We start from the raw sequence: 14,490 nt of genomic DNA on the forward strand, positions 1-14,490 counted from the left end.
TGCTAGCCATCATCCAAAAACCCCAGAAGTCACTCCTGTGCAGCCTGCAGCCCCTGCTGACCCAGATATGTCCCCTTCGACATCCACGGCTTGTGACCTTCCGATGGCATCTCACCCGAGTGACGCAGAAGTAAAGAATAGTTGTACTAGTGGAAAATTGCTTAATTAAATAAAATGTTATACCATAACTTCTTACCCTATAAGTCTCTAATGTATTCTATGTTATGCGTGTTACAGGTCGATCTAGAGGGCTGAGTGCGTTTGTGGGAGAACCCTGGTGGCATCCCATCTGCCGACATATCCTGGCTCAAAGAGGACACAGAGAGAGGGCTGTTTACCCCCATACAGACCTACAAGGACATCAAAGGTCAGATCAAGAGGCGACGGGTGATGAAATCTGACCGTATATGATTTTATCCCCCGGAACCTCCTGGCTTTGTCGGGGGTGGTCTTCCTACTCCACAACTGTTCTTTAGGAGCCGGGTCTTTGTGTGGCGCCCTGTCGGCGTGTGGAGGTACTCGCTGAAGTGTCCGCGGGGAGAAAACTGTCGGCAGTGGGAGAAATGTGCACCTCTCCAAGTCTGGCTTCCACTCCAAGGTCTAAATTCTCTGACATTACTATACAGTTGAAAATGTGTTTCTATGTATGAAATGGGCACTGAAAGTTTTATGCTGGCCTTCATTTTAATTTCCATGTGTATTTTATAGGTACGTCTCATCTGCGATGTGTCCGGCTGGTACACAGTGATCACAGAGGTCCTGTCCTGTGGACCCTGTACCAAGGCAGCCAGGAGCAAAGAGGGTGTGTCAGTGGGCCGGTGGCTTGCGTGGGATAACGCCATCCTATCCCAGCTCAGCGAGGCTCACCAAGCCATCTTTCCTGCCCTCCTTACCACCATGTGTGTATTTCACATTCTATACCAAACTATGCTATAATGTGTGCATTTAATTTTTTTTTCACTCAAATCAACCTTACAATATCAATTGTGACTCTACTTACAGGCGTGGCGTAGACAGGAATGTCGTGCGCCTTCTGAGGGACAGGACCGAAGGGAACACTATGGAGAAGGTGTGGCGGCAGGTACAGGAGAACCATGTTGAGGAGTACCTGAATCGCAAGGACCTGTACACCACACTCCTAATGAGCATAGCTGCACCCGGAGGGATCGTCTCTGCAATGAGGCAGACATTCCAGGCTCCACCTGCCCAAAAACAGCTCCCCGCAGCGCGGCTCTTGCGCCATGCCTTCCTGCTGGCAGAGGCGAACAATGTGCAGGATTACCGGAGCCAGATCCTCTCCACTTTTGGCACGGTGATGAAGATGGATTCCACCAAGAAAGTATGTAAATCAAAACATAATTCTTTACTGTATGATGCAAATCATATACAATTATCACACAAATGATGATGTTACATATAATGACAATCTATCACAAGTTACCACATTGTGCTTCCTTTAAATAATAATAATAATTCATTTATTCTAAATACATTTCAGGTGGGGAAGAAGCTGTCTGGGCAGGGACGTGGCTCGGCCGAGTGGTTTACCAACATCGGCAAGGAGTACTCACAGATTGTTTCTTTTGTACTGACTTGTGAGGAGTCTGCACAGAAGCTGCAACCCATGTGCCGTGGAGTGATGGAAAGGTTCCGGCTGGCCAATCAACCGGTCCCTAAGATCCTGTACATTGACCGTGGGTGTTGTCGTGCTAAGGCCCCTTCCGCCGTGGAGACAATGTTCCAGGAGTGGTTCGACGGTGGTATGGTTGTGCGCCTGGACATCTTTCACTGGATCCACCGGTTTGACGCAGCCATCCGAACAGACGCGCACAGCAAGTACGCCATGTTCAAGTCCGCTCTGGCCGGGGCAGTGTTGGCCTACAACCGCACCGATCTGGAGCTGCTGATCGAGGCCGTCAGAGCCAAGGACCCGGACACATTCAGGTCCGTGTCGGAACAGGATGTCGTCCGCCTGTACGTCACCAGGCAGCAGGTGCAACACCACGTGCGGAGGGTCACGCTCGGAGCCCAGGAAACGTTCCGGCTCATCCACCTGGCCATCGAGGAGCTGAAGGGCCCGGCTGGGCTGGACCAGAGTGGAGTGAGCCTCTTTAAAACACCTGGTAGGATCTCATACAAAAACATTATTGCAGCTTCAATACAGATGATGATGTAGCATATAAAGTGAGAAAAACAAACTGTATGTATATGTGCCTTTACAGGAGCCATTGATGAGATGTGGGTCGGGCAGCAGAGACACCTGGAGTGCATCCAGGATCCACCAGGGATGATTATGTATAGGGTGGCCCGTACCACAACCATCAACGGTGTGGACCTGCCCTACTACAAAACTCTGCATGGAAGCAACAGCCTGGAGGGATTCCACAAGTCTCTGCCTCACATGATCCCAGGTACACAAGTAGTACACAATATACACGTCTAATAATAAAAAGCACAATTTCAAAAAGCGTAGGAACTGGAAAGCAGTTGGAATTAAAAGCAAATGAATCCTCTTGAAATAGAACATGTCAAATAGGAGAACATTAATCCTTTCAATTGGCCTGTGCATACAAATAAGGTACGCTTCAAAATTGTCCTACGTGTTATTCCAGGATGCAGATAAGCATTTCCCAAGCTCAGTAATAACCAACATATCTAAGCTGATCTGTAGATGGCACACGTTGCCTGCCCATCTCTTTTCTTTTGTGTTGCATCTAATGATGGATTTGGTGTAAACAATAAAACACTAACATTTACACAACAATAAAAGCTTTCCGTTACTCTGCTGCCCTCCTCTTCTCAGGTCCCCATTGTGCAGCACGGCTATATCAGGTTTACCTGATCAGTGGCATCGCACGGTGGAACTGCGACAGGAGCTCCGACGCAGTGTTTGGTGGCAAGGGACGGCGTCACAGGACATACTCAGCGCCTCTCATCCACCGGCTCAACACCCGCTGTCAGCAGCTGTTTGGAGAGACTGTAGAGGAGAATCTCCGGGCCCCCGCTGAGGTGGATTCCCACGAGCTGCTGGGGTTGGAATCCCTCTTCAGCCAGAGCATGGTGAATCCGAATCTGGGCCCTTTTCACGGGAGGACATCATCCACGATGGCCCCGGTCCAGACGAGGAGGTGGTTCAGCCCGGGCAGCCTACTCCAGATCCCGAGGTACCAGAGCGACGGGGAGTCACATTGTGAGGGAGACCATGTGCTGGATGCCATCCTGCCCCACATCACACTCGTCACAGACTAAACCTCCAGTGTCAACCCGCCCGCTTTTGTAAGTGACTTGGTGTCTTCTAGAATGAAATTAAAATGCACTGTATCAGTGGTCAATGTATCCATTTCAACTTCCCACATTTTCCATGTCATTTCTTTAACAGGAGGATGCCTGCAGTCAAAACCCTCTTCCCGGCTTCCAGCAGTTGGAGAGGTTCTGCTCGCTGCTGGTGGACATTGGGCTCGTAGATGACAAGCTGTCCCTTGTCACCGAGCAGAGGAACGCGATCCTGGTTGCCTGGACCAAAGTGGAGGACCACGACAAACGGCAGCAGCAGTTCAACGAGTTGTACAGGACGCACTGGGGCAACACCCTGTACTGCCGCACTAAGCGCCACAACCTCGTTGATGCTGCTGTCATACAGCGTGTGAAAATGGGCATACGCTATGCACCGGCACGGCAAGACATTAGCGCGCAAAACAATAGGCTGATGTACACGTTGGTCAAACTGCTGTGGCTGAGGTCGCCGCAGGGTTCGCGCACGAGCCCCGAGAAGACCACCGTCTTAAAGGCGTACGAGAGGATCCAGCACCGGGTTTTGGTGGACGACCCGATCCTCTGCAAAGCTGGCTTTCCTCTGCCGAAGATCAACGTCAAGACGGTGCGGGACTTCATCCGGGCTTAAGAGCGCCTCCTCAACCTGCGATGCTGTCCAAGACCACTTCGGTTTCCTCTGCCGACTTGCCTCCAGCCCCACACCAGCCAGCAGTCCTCCCTCCACCAGACTACCCCCTGATGCAGTATGTGCCCACACCCAGTACGGCAGGGACAAAATTGTTGAAGGGAAGGAGGGACATGATCCTCTGTCACACCCTCAGACATCACTGCCGCCACCTGTGTCACTGCCACGGCCACAGTCGGTAAGACCGACCCCAGCCCCCAGACCTTTGCCCTCCCCCTCTCCATCCGCAGCAACCCGGGCGATTGCTGGCCCCTCCACAAGGCCCATCGTGCCTGCTGGACGTCCCATACTGCCTGCCACAAGTACCGTCGCCAGACCACCCGTGCCCTCCCTTTTCCCTGGCCCCATCCTGCCGCCTGCCAGTCAGCCAACCCCAGCCATTGCTGGCCCCTCCTCAATGCCTGCCACACAGGCTGGTCTGGGTGCGTCCGTCCCCCCGACAATGCCTACAGAGTGCAGTCCTGCATCCTGGGCGAGGTCCACGCTATACAAGCTCAAGGCGACAGACGAGCCCTCGGGAGTAGGAGCCAAAGTGTCCCGGGTTCAAAAGCTGCCGTCGTGCACGTGCTGTGGCCAACCCACTCAGGGGCACAACAAGTACAGGCGCAAGGTCTTCTGCCCTGTGAAGAGGATGTCTTCTTCAAAGGGTCTGGAGAAGAACACAGTTTACAACAGTTACAAACATTTTACAGCTGTTGTTATGTAAATATTGTAAATAGTAATTTAATTGTTTTTAAACTTGCTGTGTTATCATTTTTATATTTTCATGTTGAGTTTTATATTTATTATGTATATTGTAAATACTTTTCATTTATATATACCTCATTAATGTAAATACTTTTATGTACATGTTACTTGTTAGACGCTTTTATCCAAAGCGACTTACATACTCAATACTGTGGGGTGAAGTGTCCCAACATGCTGACGGCAGTGGGGTTTGAACCTGTGCTCCCCTGATCCCAACACCAACGCACTGCGCCACAGCCTCCCTGTACATAATTGTACATCTGATGTGTATCCACTTTAGCTTTTTTACCTGTGTTTATGTTGTTGCTGTTGCCATCCTTTATACTGAGTCAATGAAGGTGAATGGTTGCTCAGGAAAAGTCCTAAAGAATCCAACTGGGTTCAATAGCTGGATCATTCCTGTTCTTCGTCTGCAGTGGAGTGAGATCTCGTTGTTGTTGACTTGCATAACAACAAATGTTAGTTTACAAGAAGTCCCCTAACATTTGATTCATACCTGCTGATGACAAATAAATCCTGGGATCTACAAAAGTGAATGTGTTTCAAAGCATCTGATTTGTATCCACTTGAGCTTTTGTACCTGTGTTTACCTTAGTTTATGCTGTTGCCATCATTTATACTCAATCAATTAAATATTTTGCCAGAAAGGTCAAACTTTAGGAATACAGAGCAGTTCTTATCATGCCATAACCATAGCCGTGGAGGCAGTGCCAACTAAAATATAATATTGGTGACAAAACACACAGAGCCATCAGTGCAATTGTTACATTCAAATGTCTCTGATATTATAGGCTTTAATTATCTATTTATTATATGTAAATACTTGTATGTACATAACAAAATATGAATTATTGAATGGAATAATGGGGATTCATTTGTTTATCTAAATATAGGGACAAAGGTAGAGTGCCACATTACTTGCACAGTACACAATGTTCAGATGACTGCCCAAAAGCAAACACTTAAGTTGCTTGAGTCAGACTCAGAAATATTAAACCACTTTAATCAGACTCAAGTCATAAGGAAATCCATAAAGATATCTCACTGAAGAAAAGACACATTTGAATGAAATAAGCTTTATTTCAATGGTCACGAGGACGTCCCGCACAAACATACGTGGCCGTACTCAAGAACGACGCAGGAGCACAAAGTACCAATGAACTGGCCAGATGTATGGAGAACCGGGATGACTGGAAGCGATGATGGAGGGCTCGTCTGAGGACGACCTAGAGAGAGAGAGAGAGAAACAATAAGTACATTAATGAATAAATAACATGAATTATGTGTGTACAAATATACATATAACACAAAACAAGTCTGTGCCTTTAGAAAGATAGAAGTGACATGTAAATAAATGTCATTAGGGAGAAGAAATAATTCTCACATCTGATTGAAAACTACAGTAATGGGAATAAACAGTAATGGGAATAAATCCAATGATATACTTTAATAATAATACAATTAATAATGACAGAAAACAGTGATGCTATCAATTAAATGCAAGGTGCTCTCTTATTAATACATTTGTTGAAAATAGACCTAGTATACTATATCAACTGATTGATTGACGACAACAACATCAAGGTGTTCACATCACACTACGACCACACGAGGGAGCCAATATCCTCATTGGCATTCTGTCAATATGTAAATGATCTGAAAGTGTCCCCTCCCATCAAATTTCATTTTTCTTTTCCTAAAGATTCGGTCCAATGGCGTCCCTCGCAATTGCACTCCAGTAAGGCCGATCGCCTACACACCAGCACAACAGGACATTAGTGCAATGCACAACATGCTTATGTACACGCTGGTGAAACTGCTGTGGTTGAAGTCACCACAGGGTTCTCGCACAAGCCCAGAGAAGACCACTATCTTGAAGGCGTACGAGAGGATCCAGCACCGGGTTTTGGTGGACGATCCCGTCTTGTCTCAAGCAGGCTTTCCGCTGCCAAAGATAAACATTAAGACGGTGCGTGACTTTATCTGCGCTCAAGAATGCCTCCTCAACCTGCGTGCGACCAACCAGCCAGCGATGCTCTCAAAGACCACTTCCGTTTCCTCTGCCCACTTGCCTCCAGCGCCACACCAGCCAGCAGTCCTCCCTCCACCAGACTACCCACTGATGCAGCACGTGCCGACACCCAGCACGGCAGGGACCAAGTCATTGAAGGGAAGGAGGGACATGATCATGCCTCTCTCACACCCTCAGATATCACTGCCAGCTGTGCCACGGCCACCAGCCCTTTGCCCTCCCCCTCTCCATCCACAGCAACCCGGTGATTGCTGGCCCCTCCACGAGGCCCATCGTGCCTGCCATTGCTGGACGTCCCATACTGCCTGCCACCAGTACCATTGCCAGACCTGTGCCCTCCCTTTTCCCTGGCCCCATCCTGCCTGCCAGTCAGCCAACCCCAGCCATTGCTAGCCCCTCCTCAATGCCCTTACTGCCTGCCATTCAGGCAACCCCGTCTGCTGATGTGTCTGTCCCCACTACTCTCGAGTGCATTCCCTCATCCTGGGCAAGGTCCACGCTTGACAAGCGCAAGGGGATGGACGAGCCCTCGGGAGTAGGAGCCAAAGTGTCCCGTGTTCAAAAGCTGCCGTTGTGCACGTGCTGTGGCCAACCCACCCAGGGGCACAAAAAGTACAGGCGCAAAGTCTTCTGCCCTGTGAAGAAGATGTCTCCATCAAAGTGTCTAGAGAACACAGTTTACAACAGTTACCAACATGTTACAGCTGCTATGTAAATATTGTAAATAGTCATTTAAATATTTTTCAACTTGCTGTGTTATCATTTTTATTTTTCATGTTGAGTTTTATATGTATTATGTATATAGGCAGGTCACTCCACAGAAACCGCTCTCATTGCTGTCACGGAGGAACTGCACACTGCCAAAACTGCATCCCTCTCCTCTGTCATCATCCTGTTGGACCTGTCTGCTGCATCCGACACGGTGAATCATCAGATCCTCCTTCGCACTCTCCAAAAACTTGGAGTTTCAGGCTCTGCACATTCCATCCTCACCTCATACCTGAAAGACCGTACCTACAGGGTGACTTGGAGAGGGTCTGAGTCCGACCCTTGTCAATTAACTACAGGGGTCCCTCAGGGCTCTGTTCTTGGTCCCCTCCTCTTCTCCCTGTACACAAACTCGCTCTGATCTGTCATTAGCCCGCATGGTTTTTCTTACCACTGCTACGCTGACGACACCCAATTAATTCTGTCCTTTCCCCGCTCAGAGACCCAGGTCGTCGCACGCATCTCTGCTTCTCTAGCGGACATCTCTCAGTGGATGTCTGCTCACCACCTCAAGCTCAACCTTGACAAGACTGAGCTGCTCTTCCTCCCGGGAAAAGATTGTCCCACTCTTGACCTAACAATCAACATCGGCACCTCAGTTGTTTCCCCGACTCAGACTGCAAGGAATCTGGGTGTGACCCTAGATAACAACCTGTCCTTCACTGCAAACATCGCTGCTACAACCCGTTGCTGCAGATACACGCTTTACAACATCAGGAAGTTACGTCCCCAGCTGACACAGAAAGCCACACAGGTTCTGGTCCAGGCTCTCGTCATCTCACGCCTAGACTACTGCAACTCCCTCCTGGCTGGTCTACCTGCATGTGCCATCCGACCTCTGCAGCTCATCCAGAATGCAGCGGCTCGTCTGGTCTTCAACCTTCCTAAATGTTCCCACACCACTCCGCTCCTCCGCTGCCCTTCACTGGCTTCCGGTAACTGCTAGAATCCACTTCAAGACACTGGTACTTGCTTACCATGCTGCGAATGGATCTGGCCCTTCGTACATCCAGGACATGGTTAAACCGTACACCCCAGCGCGTGCACTACGCTCTGCATCAGCCAAACGACTCGCTGCGCCCTCGCTGCGAGGGGGACCCAAGTTCCCATCCAGCGAAAACACGTGGGTTTGCTGTCCTGGCTCCAGGATGGTGGAATGAGTTCCCCATTGACATCAGGACGGCAGATAGCTTGCACATCTTCCGGCGCAAACTGAAAACTCATCTCTTTCGACTCCACTTCGAGCGATAGAACTATTAACGAAGCACTTTTATACTAATAAAGGACTGGCTTATCTAAAGCCAGTTGAGTAGCACTTGAAATGTTTTTGCTCTATGAAGCCTGATGTACTTATATGATTCTGTTTTCTTCAAGTTGTATTTTGTTGGTCGAACGCACTTATTGTAAGTCGCTTTGGATAAAAGCGTCAGCTAAATGCAATGTAATGTTATGTATATTGTAAATATATATACGTCATTAATGTAAATTGTTTTATGTACATTACATGTTCGACGGTTTTATCCAAAGCGACTTACATACTCAATACTGTGGGGTGAAGTGTCCCAGGGACACAACGACATGCTGACTGCAGTGGGGTTTGAACCTGTGCTCCCCTGATCCCAACACCAACGCACTGCGCCACAGCCTCCCTGTACATAATTGTACATCTGATGTGTATCCACTTGAGCTTTTTTACCTGTGTTTATGTTGTTGCTGTTGCCATCCTTTATACTGAGTCAATGAAGGTGAATGGTTGCTCAGGAAAAGTCCTAAAGAATCCAACTGGGTTCAATAGCTGGATCATTCCTGTTCTTCTTCTGCAGTGGAGTGAGATCTCGTTGTTGTTGACTTGCATAACAAATGTTAGTTTACAAGAAGTCCCCTAACATTTGATTCATACCTGCTGATGACAAATAAATCCTGGGATCTACAAAAGTGAATGTGTTTCAAAGCATCTGATTTGTATCCACTTGAGCTTTTGTACCTGTGTTTACCTTAGTTTATGCTGTTGCCATCATTTATACTCAATCAATTAAATATTTTGCCAGAAAGGTCAAACTTTAGGAATACAGAGCAGTTCCTATCATGCCATAACCATAGCCGTGGAGGCAGTGCCAACTAAAATATAATATTGGTGACAAAACACAGAGCCATCAGTGCAATTGTTACATTCAAATTTCTCTGATATTGTAGGCGTTAATTATCTATTTATTATATGTAAATACTTTGATGTACATCATTTAACTACCACTGGTGTTTTCAATTGAATGCACTTTATACAATAAAGTGGTCAGTGCTACAGTAACAGTGAGTCGTGAAATATGAATTATTGAATGGTGATTAATTTGTTTATCTAAATATATGGACAAAGGTAGAGTGCCACATTACTTGCACAGTACACAATGTTCAGATGACTTTGCCCAAAAGCAAACATTTAAGTTGCTTGAGTCAGACTCAGAAATATTAAAACACTTTTAAAATCAGACTCTCGAGTCATAAGGAAATCCATAAAGATATCTCACTGAAGAAAAGACACATTTGAATGAAATAAGCTTTATTTCAATGAGACTTCAATTCAGAAAGACTCTTAACATATAACTACAGCTCTCAGGACATCAGGAGGAGGAAACAGCTGGCTTGGCTCTCATAGTTCTTCAAAAACAATGCAGTGTGCATTCGCTCATGGACTTTAAAAGGTGAATACTTTGAGAAAAAGTTTTCCCACACTCTTCACACCACTATGGTTTTTCTCCTGGATGAATACGTTGATGTATTTTGAGATGACTTGATTGAGCGAAAGTTGTCCCACACTCTTCACACCAGTACGGTTTTTCTCCTGTATGAATACGGTGATGTATTTTGAGAGCACCTGATGTAGTGAAAGTTTTCCCACACTCTTCACACCAGTACGGTTTTTCTCCAGTATGAATACGGTGATGTATTTTGAGAGCACCTGATGTAGTGAAAGTTTTCCCACACTCTTCACAGCTGAACGGTTTTTCTCCTGAGTGAATACGTTGATGTGATATGAGATGACCTGATCGAGCGAAAGTTGTCCCACACTCTTCACAGCTGAACGGTTTTTCTCCTGTATGAATAAGTTGATGTGATTTGAGATGACTTGATTGAGCGAAAGTTGTCCCACACTCATCACAGCTGAACGGTTTTTCTCCTGTATGAATAAGTTGATGTGATTTGAGATGACTTGATCGAGCGAAAGTTGTCCCACACTCATCACAGCTGAACGGTTTTTCTCCTGTATGAATACGTTGATGTGATATGAGATGACCTGATCGAGCGAAAGTTGTCCCACACTCTTCACAGCTGAACGGTTTTTCTCCTGTATGAATAAGTTGATGTGATTTGAGATGACTTGATCGAGCGAAAGTTGTCCCACACTCATCACAGCTGAACGGTTTTTCTCCTGTATGAATACGTTGATGTGATTTGAGATGACTTGATTGAGCGAAAGTTGTCCCACACTCATCACAGCTGAACGGTTTTTCTCCTGTGTGAATAAGCAGGTGGCGCTTTAAAGTTCCAGATGTTGTAAAGGATTTGTCACATTGCTGACAGCTGTGACATCTCTCTTTTCCTTTCGGTTTCTAGAACAGACGGACAGAGAAAGAGAGAAAGTTAATCTAAAAAGCATAAATACTAGGGCTGTCAAGTTAACGCGTTAATAACAAAAAAAATGAACGCCACTAATTATTTTAACGCGATTAATGCATGCATTTAAATGAAAACAGAGGAGCGACATTTCGCCGAGCACTTGACTTTATGCAGGAAGCCAGACAGTGGGACATTGTACGAAAAGTCAGCACACTCAGTGCGACACACACACACACACACACACACACACACACACACACACACACACACACACACACACACACACACACACACACACACACACACACACACACACACACACACACACACACACACACACACACACACACACACACACACACACACACACACACACACACACACACACACACACACACACCACACACACACACACACACACACACACACACACACACCACACACACACACACACACACACACACACACACACACACACACACACACACACACACACACACACCTTGTGAGCTTAAGGCTGTTTGTGTATGTAAATGAGCTGTGCAGTTCCTCTGCTGTCATTGGCCGCCCGGACCGCTCAACATCCGCGGGGATTGGAGAGACGTCGCCCAGAGATGTTCACAAGTCTTTTTTTTGCAAGTCCAAGTCAAGTCTCAAGTCTTTGGTCACGAGTCCAAGTCAAGTCTCAAGTCTTTGTGGGGTGAGACTTGATCAAGTCTCAAGTCTTTGGTCACGAGTCCAAGTCAAGTCTCTAAAAAATAAAAGTCTCATGTCTCTTCTGGTTGTAATAAGCCTTCTATTGTCTGCTGCTATCCAGTCTGTTAAGAATACTGCACAGCTATATCTAAGACATTCAAAGCATTTACTGTATTATTATCACTCCTATATCTATTAGCATACAGTATCAGTACTGATTAGTTGTTTGTTATATGATCACTTTAAACAGGCTATTGCAATGCAATGTGAGGCCAAACATCACACTTTAGCTAAATGCAAACAACTTATAAGCAAAACACTTCAGAATCAGAAATCAGTATCACAAATACTTTATTAATCCCCCGCAGGGAAACTGTGTTAAAAGTACTTCAAAGTAAACATTTGTTCTGTGCCATTTGCAACTAAAAAACTATTGCTGCAATATTATCTGAAATATACTGAACTGGTGATATTAAAACATGACCTGTTCCAAAAGAGATATCTACCATTAACACCATTTACCAGCCAGATGCTGGTAAATCATGCAAGTGGCTGGTACTGTATGTTGCACGCACCAGCCACAAATAACAATGGCAATCTATTGAGTGGCTGGTAACATTTCAACATTCACTAGGCTAGCCATTTGGCCAGTGGACAAAAATGTTAAAATGTGACCTCTGCAACCGTATTGTTGAATTACACTGGGTCTCTAATGACATCTTTTAAGTCTACTATGAATAAACATATTCCTCTATCCTCTCACTCAAACCCAGTGTAATGGTAACCTGATAAACCTGTAACATTAACGTTACGTGGTCAACAATAAACCAGTAACCTGCCTATAAACCGACAGATGTATTTATGTATGTAACTATGTATTTTTCTACGTTTAACGTTAGCCAGTAGATGGTGGCAGCGGAACATAATGATTAACGTTACCGACCTTTTTTATGTCATGTCAAGAGTTGGATGTCAACGCCACTCAACGCAAACAAGTGTGACAAGCAAACATTCACTCATCTTTTCAAATATTCAGTTACAAAGCTAGTAGCAAGCTAAGTTCACATTACATAGCTGATGCTGAGCTAAACATGTTTGCTAACCGTCCATATGCGTTAATGTGACTGACCATGATGTTAATGTTAAAGGTGGGGTAGGTAAGTTTGAGAAACCGGCTCGAGATACACTTTTTGTTATACTCCATGGAATGCTCTTAACATCCCGATAGCCGGCCCGGCTAAAGTAACTGGATGGCCTACCTGCCTGTCAGCCTCCATCGGGGCACAAACTTATCTCGTGCCCTCATTGGTCATGTGCGCGTTCGTGTGTGTTGGAGGAGGGGCTCTGTGAGGAAGTGGCAGATTTTCTCCGGTTGTGTATTTTCAAATTCTAGCGATCTCGAGCCGGTTTCTCAAACTTACCTACCCCACCTTTAATACGCCAAAAATAGAAAACACAATGATTGTTCACGAGTCCCAAAACACGAGTCCAAGTCGAGTCCGAAGTCTTTTGAGCAGGAGTCCAAGTCAAGTCTGAAGTCTCTGTGTGTGCGACTTAAGTGCGACTCGAGTCCGAGTCACAAACTCGAGTCCCCATCTCTGACGTCGCCCAACCCCTGCTCGCTTCTGCCACGTCATCCGGGGGAGGAGTATAAAGACTGAGCACGGACAACAGTCGGGAGGCTCTGTATTTTGTGTCAGATGCCTCAACCCTATCCTTGTGATAAGCCTTCATTCTGTGAATTCTGAGATTTAGCGTGTGTCTTTTGTATTAGCTCCACTGATTAGCAGTGTCTGTAGTAGGGTTCTAGGCGAGCACACTGAGTAGCAGTGTGTCGTCGGGTTCTGTGTTAGCGTAGGGATTTTGTGTGTGTGTATACTGCTTAGATCCAGGTTGGTTAGCACCTGTCGACCCGCACCAGCTGTGTGTTTCCACAGTCCCGTTTTGTTTATTGTTTGTTTCCACTTTAGTAGTGAGATTTGTTTTTCTTTGTGTAGCGGGGCAACTCTCTTTTGGAGACCCCTTGTGTTGTTATATAGTGACAGATTGACCCGTTGTTGGGCCAATCTGTGTGTACATCATTTTACTTAGTTTCAGTCATAAATAAAACCACCGGTAACAAATATACCAAATCCAATCTGGTCGTTTCCCGTTTGACACACACACACACACACACACACACACACACACACACACACACACACACACACACACACACACACACACACACACACACACACACACACACACACACACACACACACACACACACACACACACACACACACACACACACACACACACACACACACACACACACACACACACAACACACACACACACACACACACACACACACACACACACACACACACACACACACACACACACACACACACACACACACACACACACACACACACACCACACACACACACACACACACACACACACACACACACACACCTCCGCTAACTGACAATATGACCAATTAGCTTAAAAAAAACACAAGAGTATTTATTATATATATATATATATATTCGTCTCACTATACAAGTTCATTTTGATTGTTTTTGGAAAAAGTGATGCGTTAATTTCATATAAGCTGTTACGTGCCGTAGTGTTTGTGTGGTCGTGTGTGTGTTTTTCTCTCTCTCCCTCTGACTCCCCAGGTGCA

General features: G+C 46.1%; 2 protein-coding genes across 2 annotated transcripts in view; one reads left to right on the forward strand and one right to left on the reverse strand.

Annotated features, from left to right (window-relative positions):
* Positions 1-322: 322 nt before the first annotated feature.
* On the forward strand, positions 323-3,901 carry LOC117533919. Its single transcript, XM_034197955.1, has 7 exons — positions 323-598; positions 709-899; positions 1,003-1,339; positions 1,499-2,123; positions 2,223-2,411; positions 2,804-3,237; positions 3,380-3,901. Coding segments are annotated over exons 2-7 (2,109 nt in total). The 5' UTR covers positions 323-598; positions 709-897.
* Positions 3,902-10,046: 6,145 nt separating this feature from the next.
* LOC117533915 (zinc finger protein 658B-like) overlaps positions 10,047-14,490 on the reverse strand; it is a 114,149-nt gene continuing 109,705 nt past the window's right edge. The window contains exon 3 of the mRNA XM_034197954.1: positions 10,047-11,081. Coding sequence (XP_034053845.1) covers positions 10,244-11,081 — 838 coding nt within the window. The 3' untranslated portion in view covers positions 10,047-10,243. The remainder of the gene's footprint in view (positions 11,082-14,490) is intronic.

Source organism: Gymnodraco acuticeps, unplaced genomic scaffold, assembly GCF_902827175.1.
Source record: "Gymnodraco acuticeps unplaced genomic scaffold, fGymAcu1.1, whole genome shotgun sequence".
Classification (NCBI taxonomy): domain Eukaryota; kingdom Metazoa; phylum Chordata; class Actinopteri; order Perciformes; family Bathydraconidae; genus Gymnodraco; species Gymnodraco acuticeps.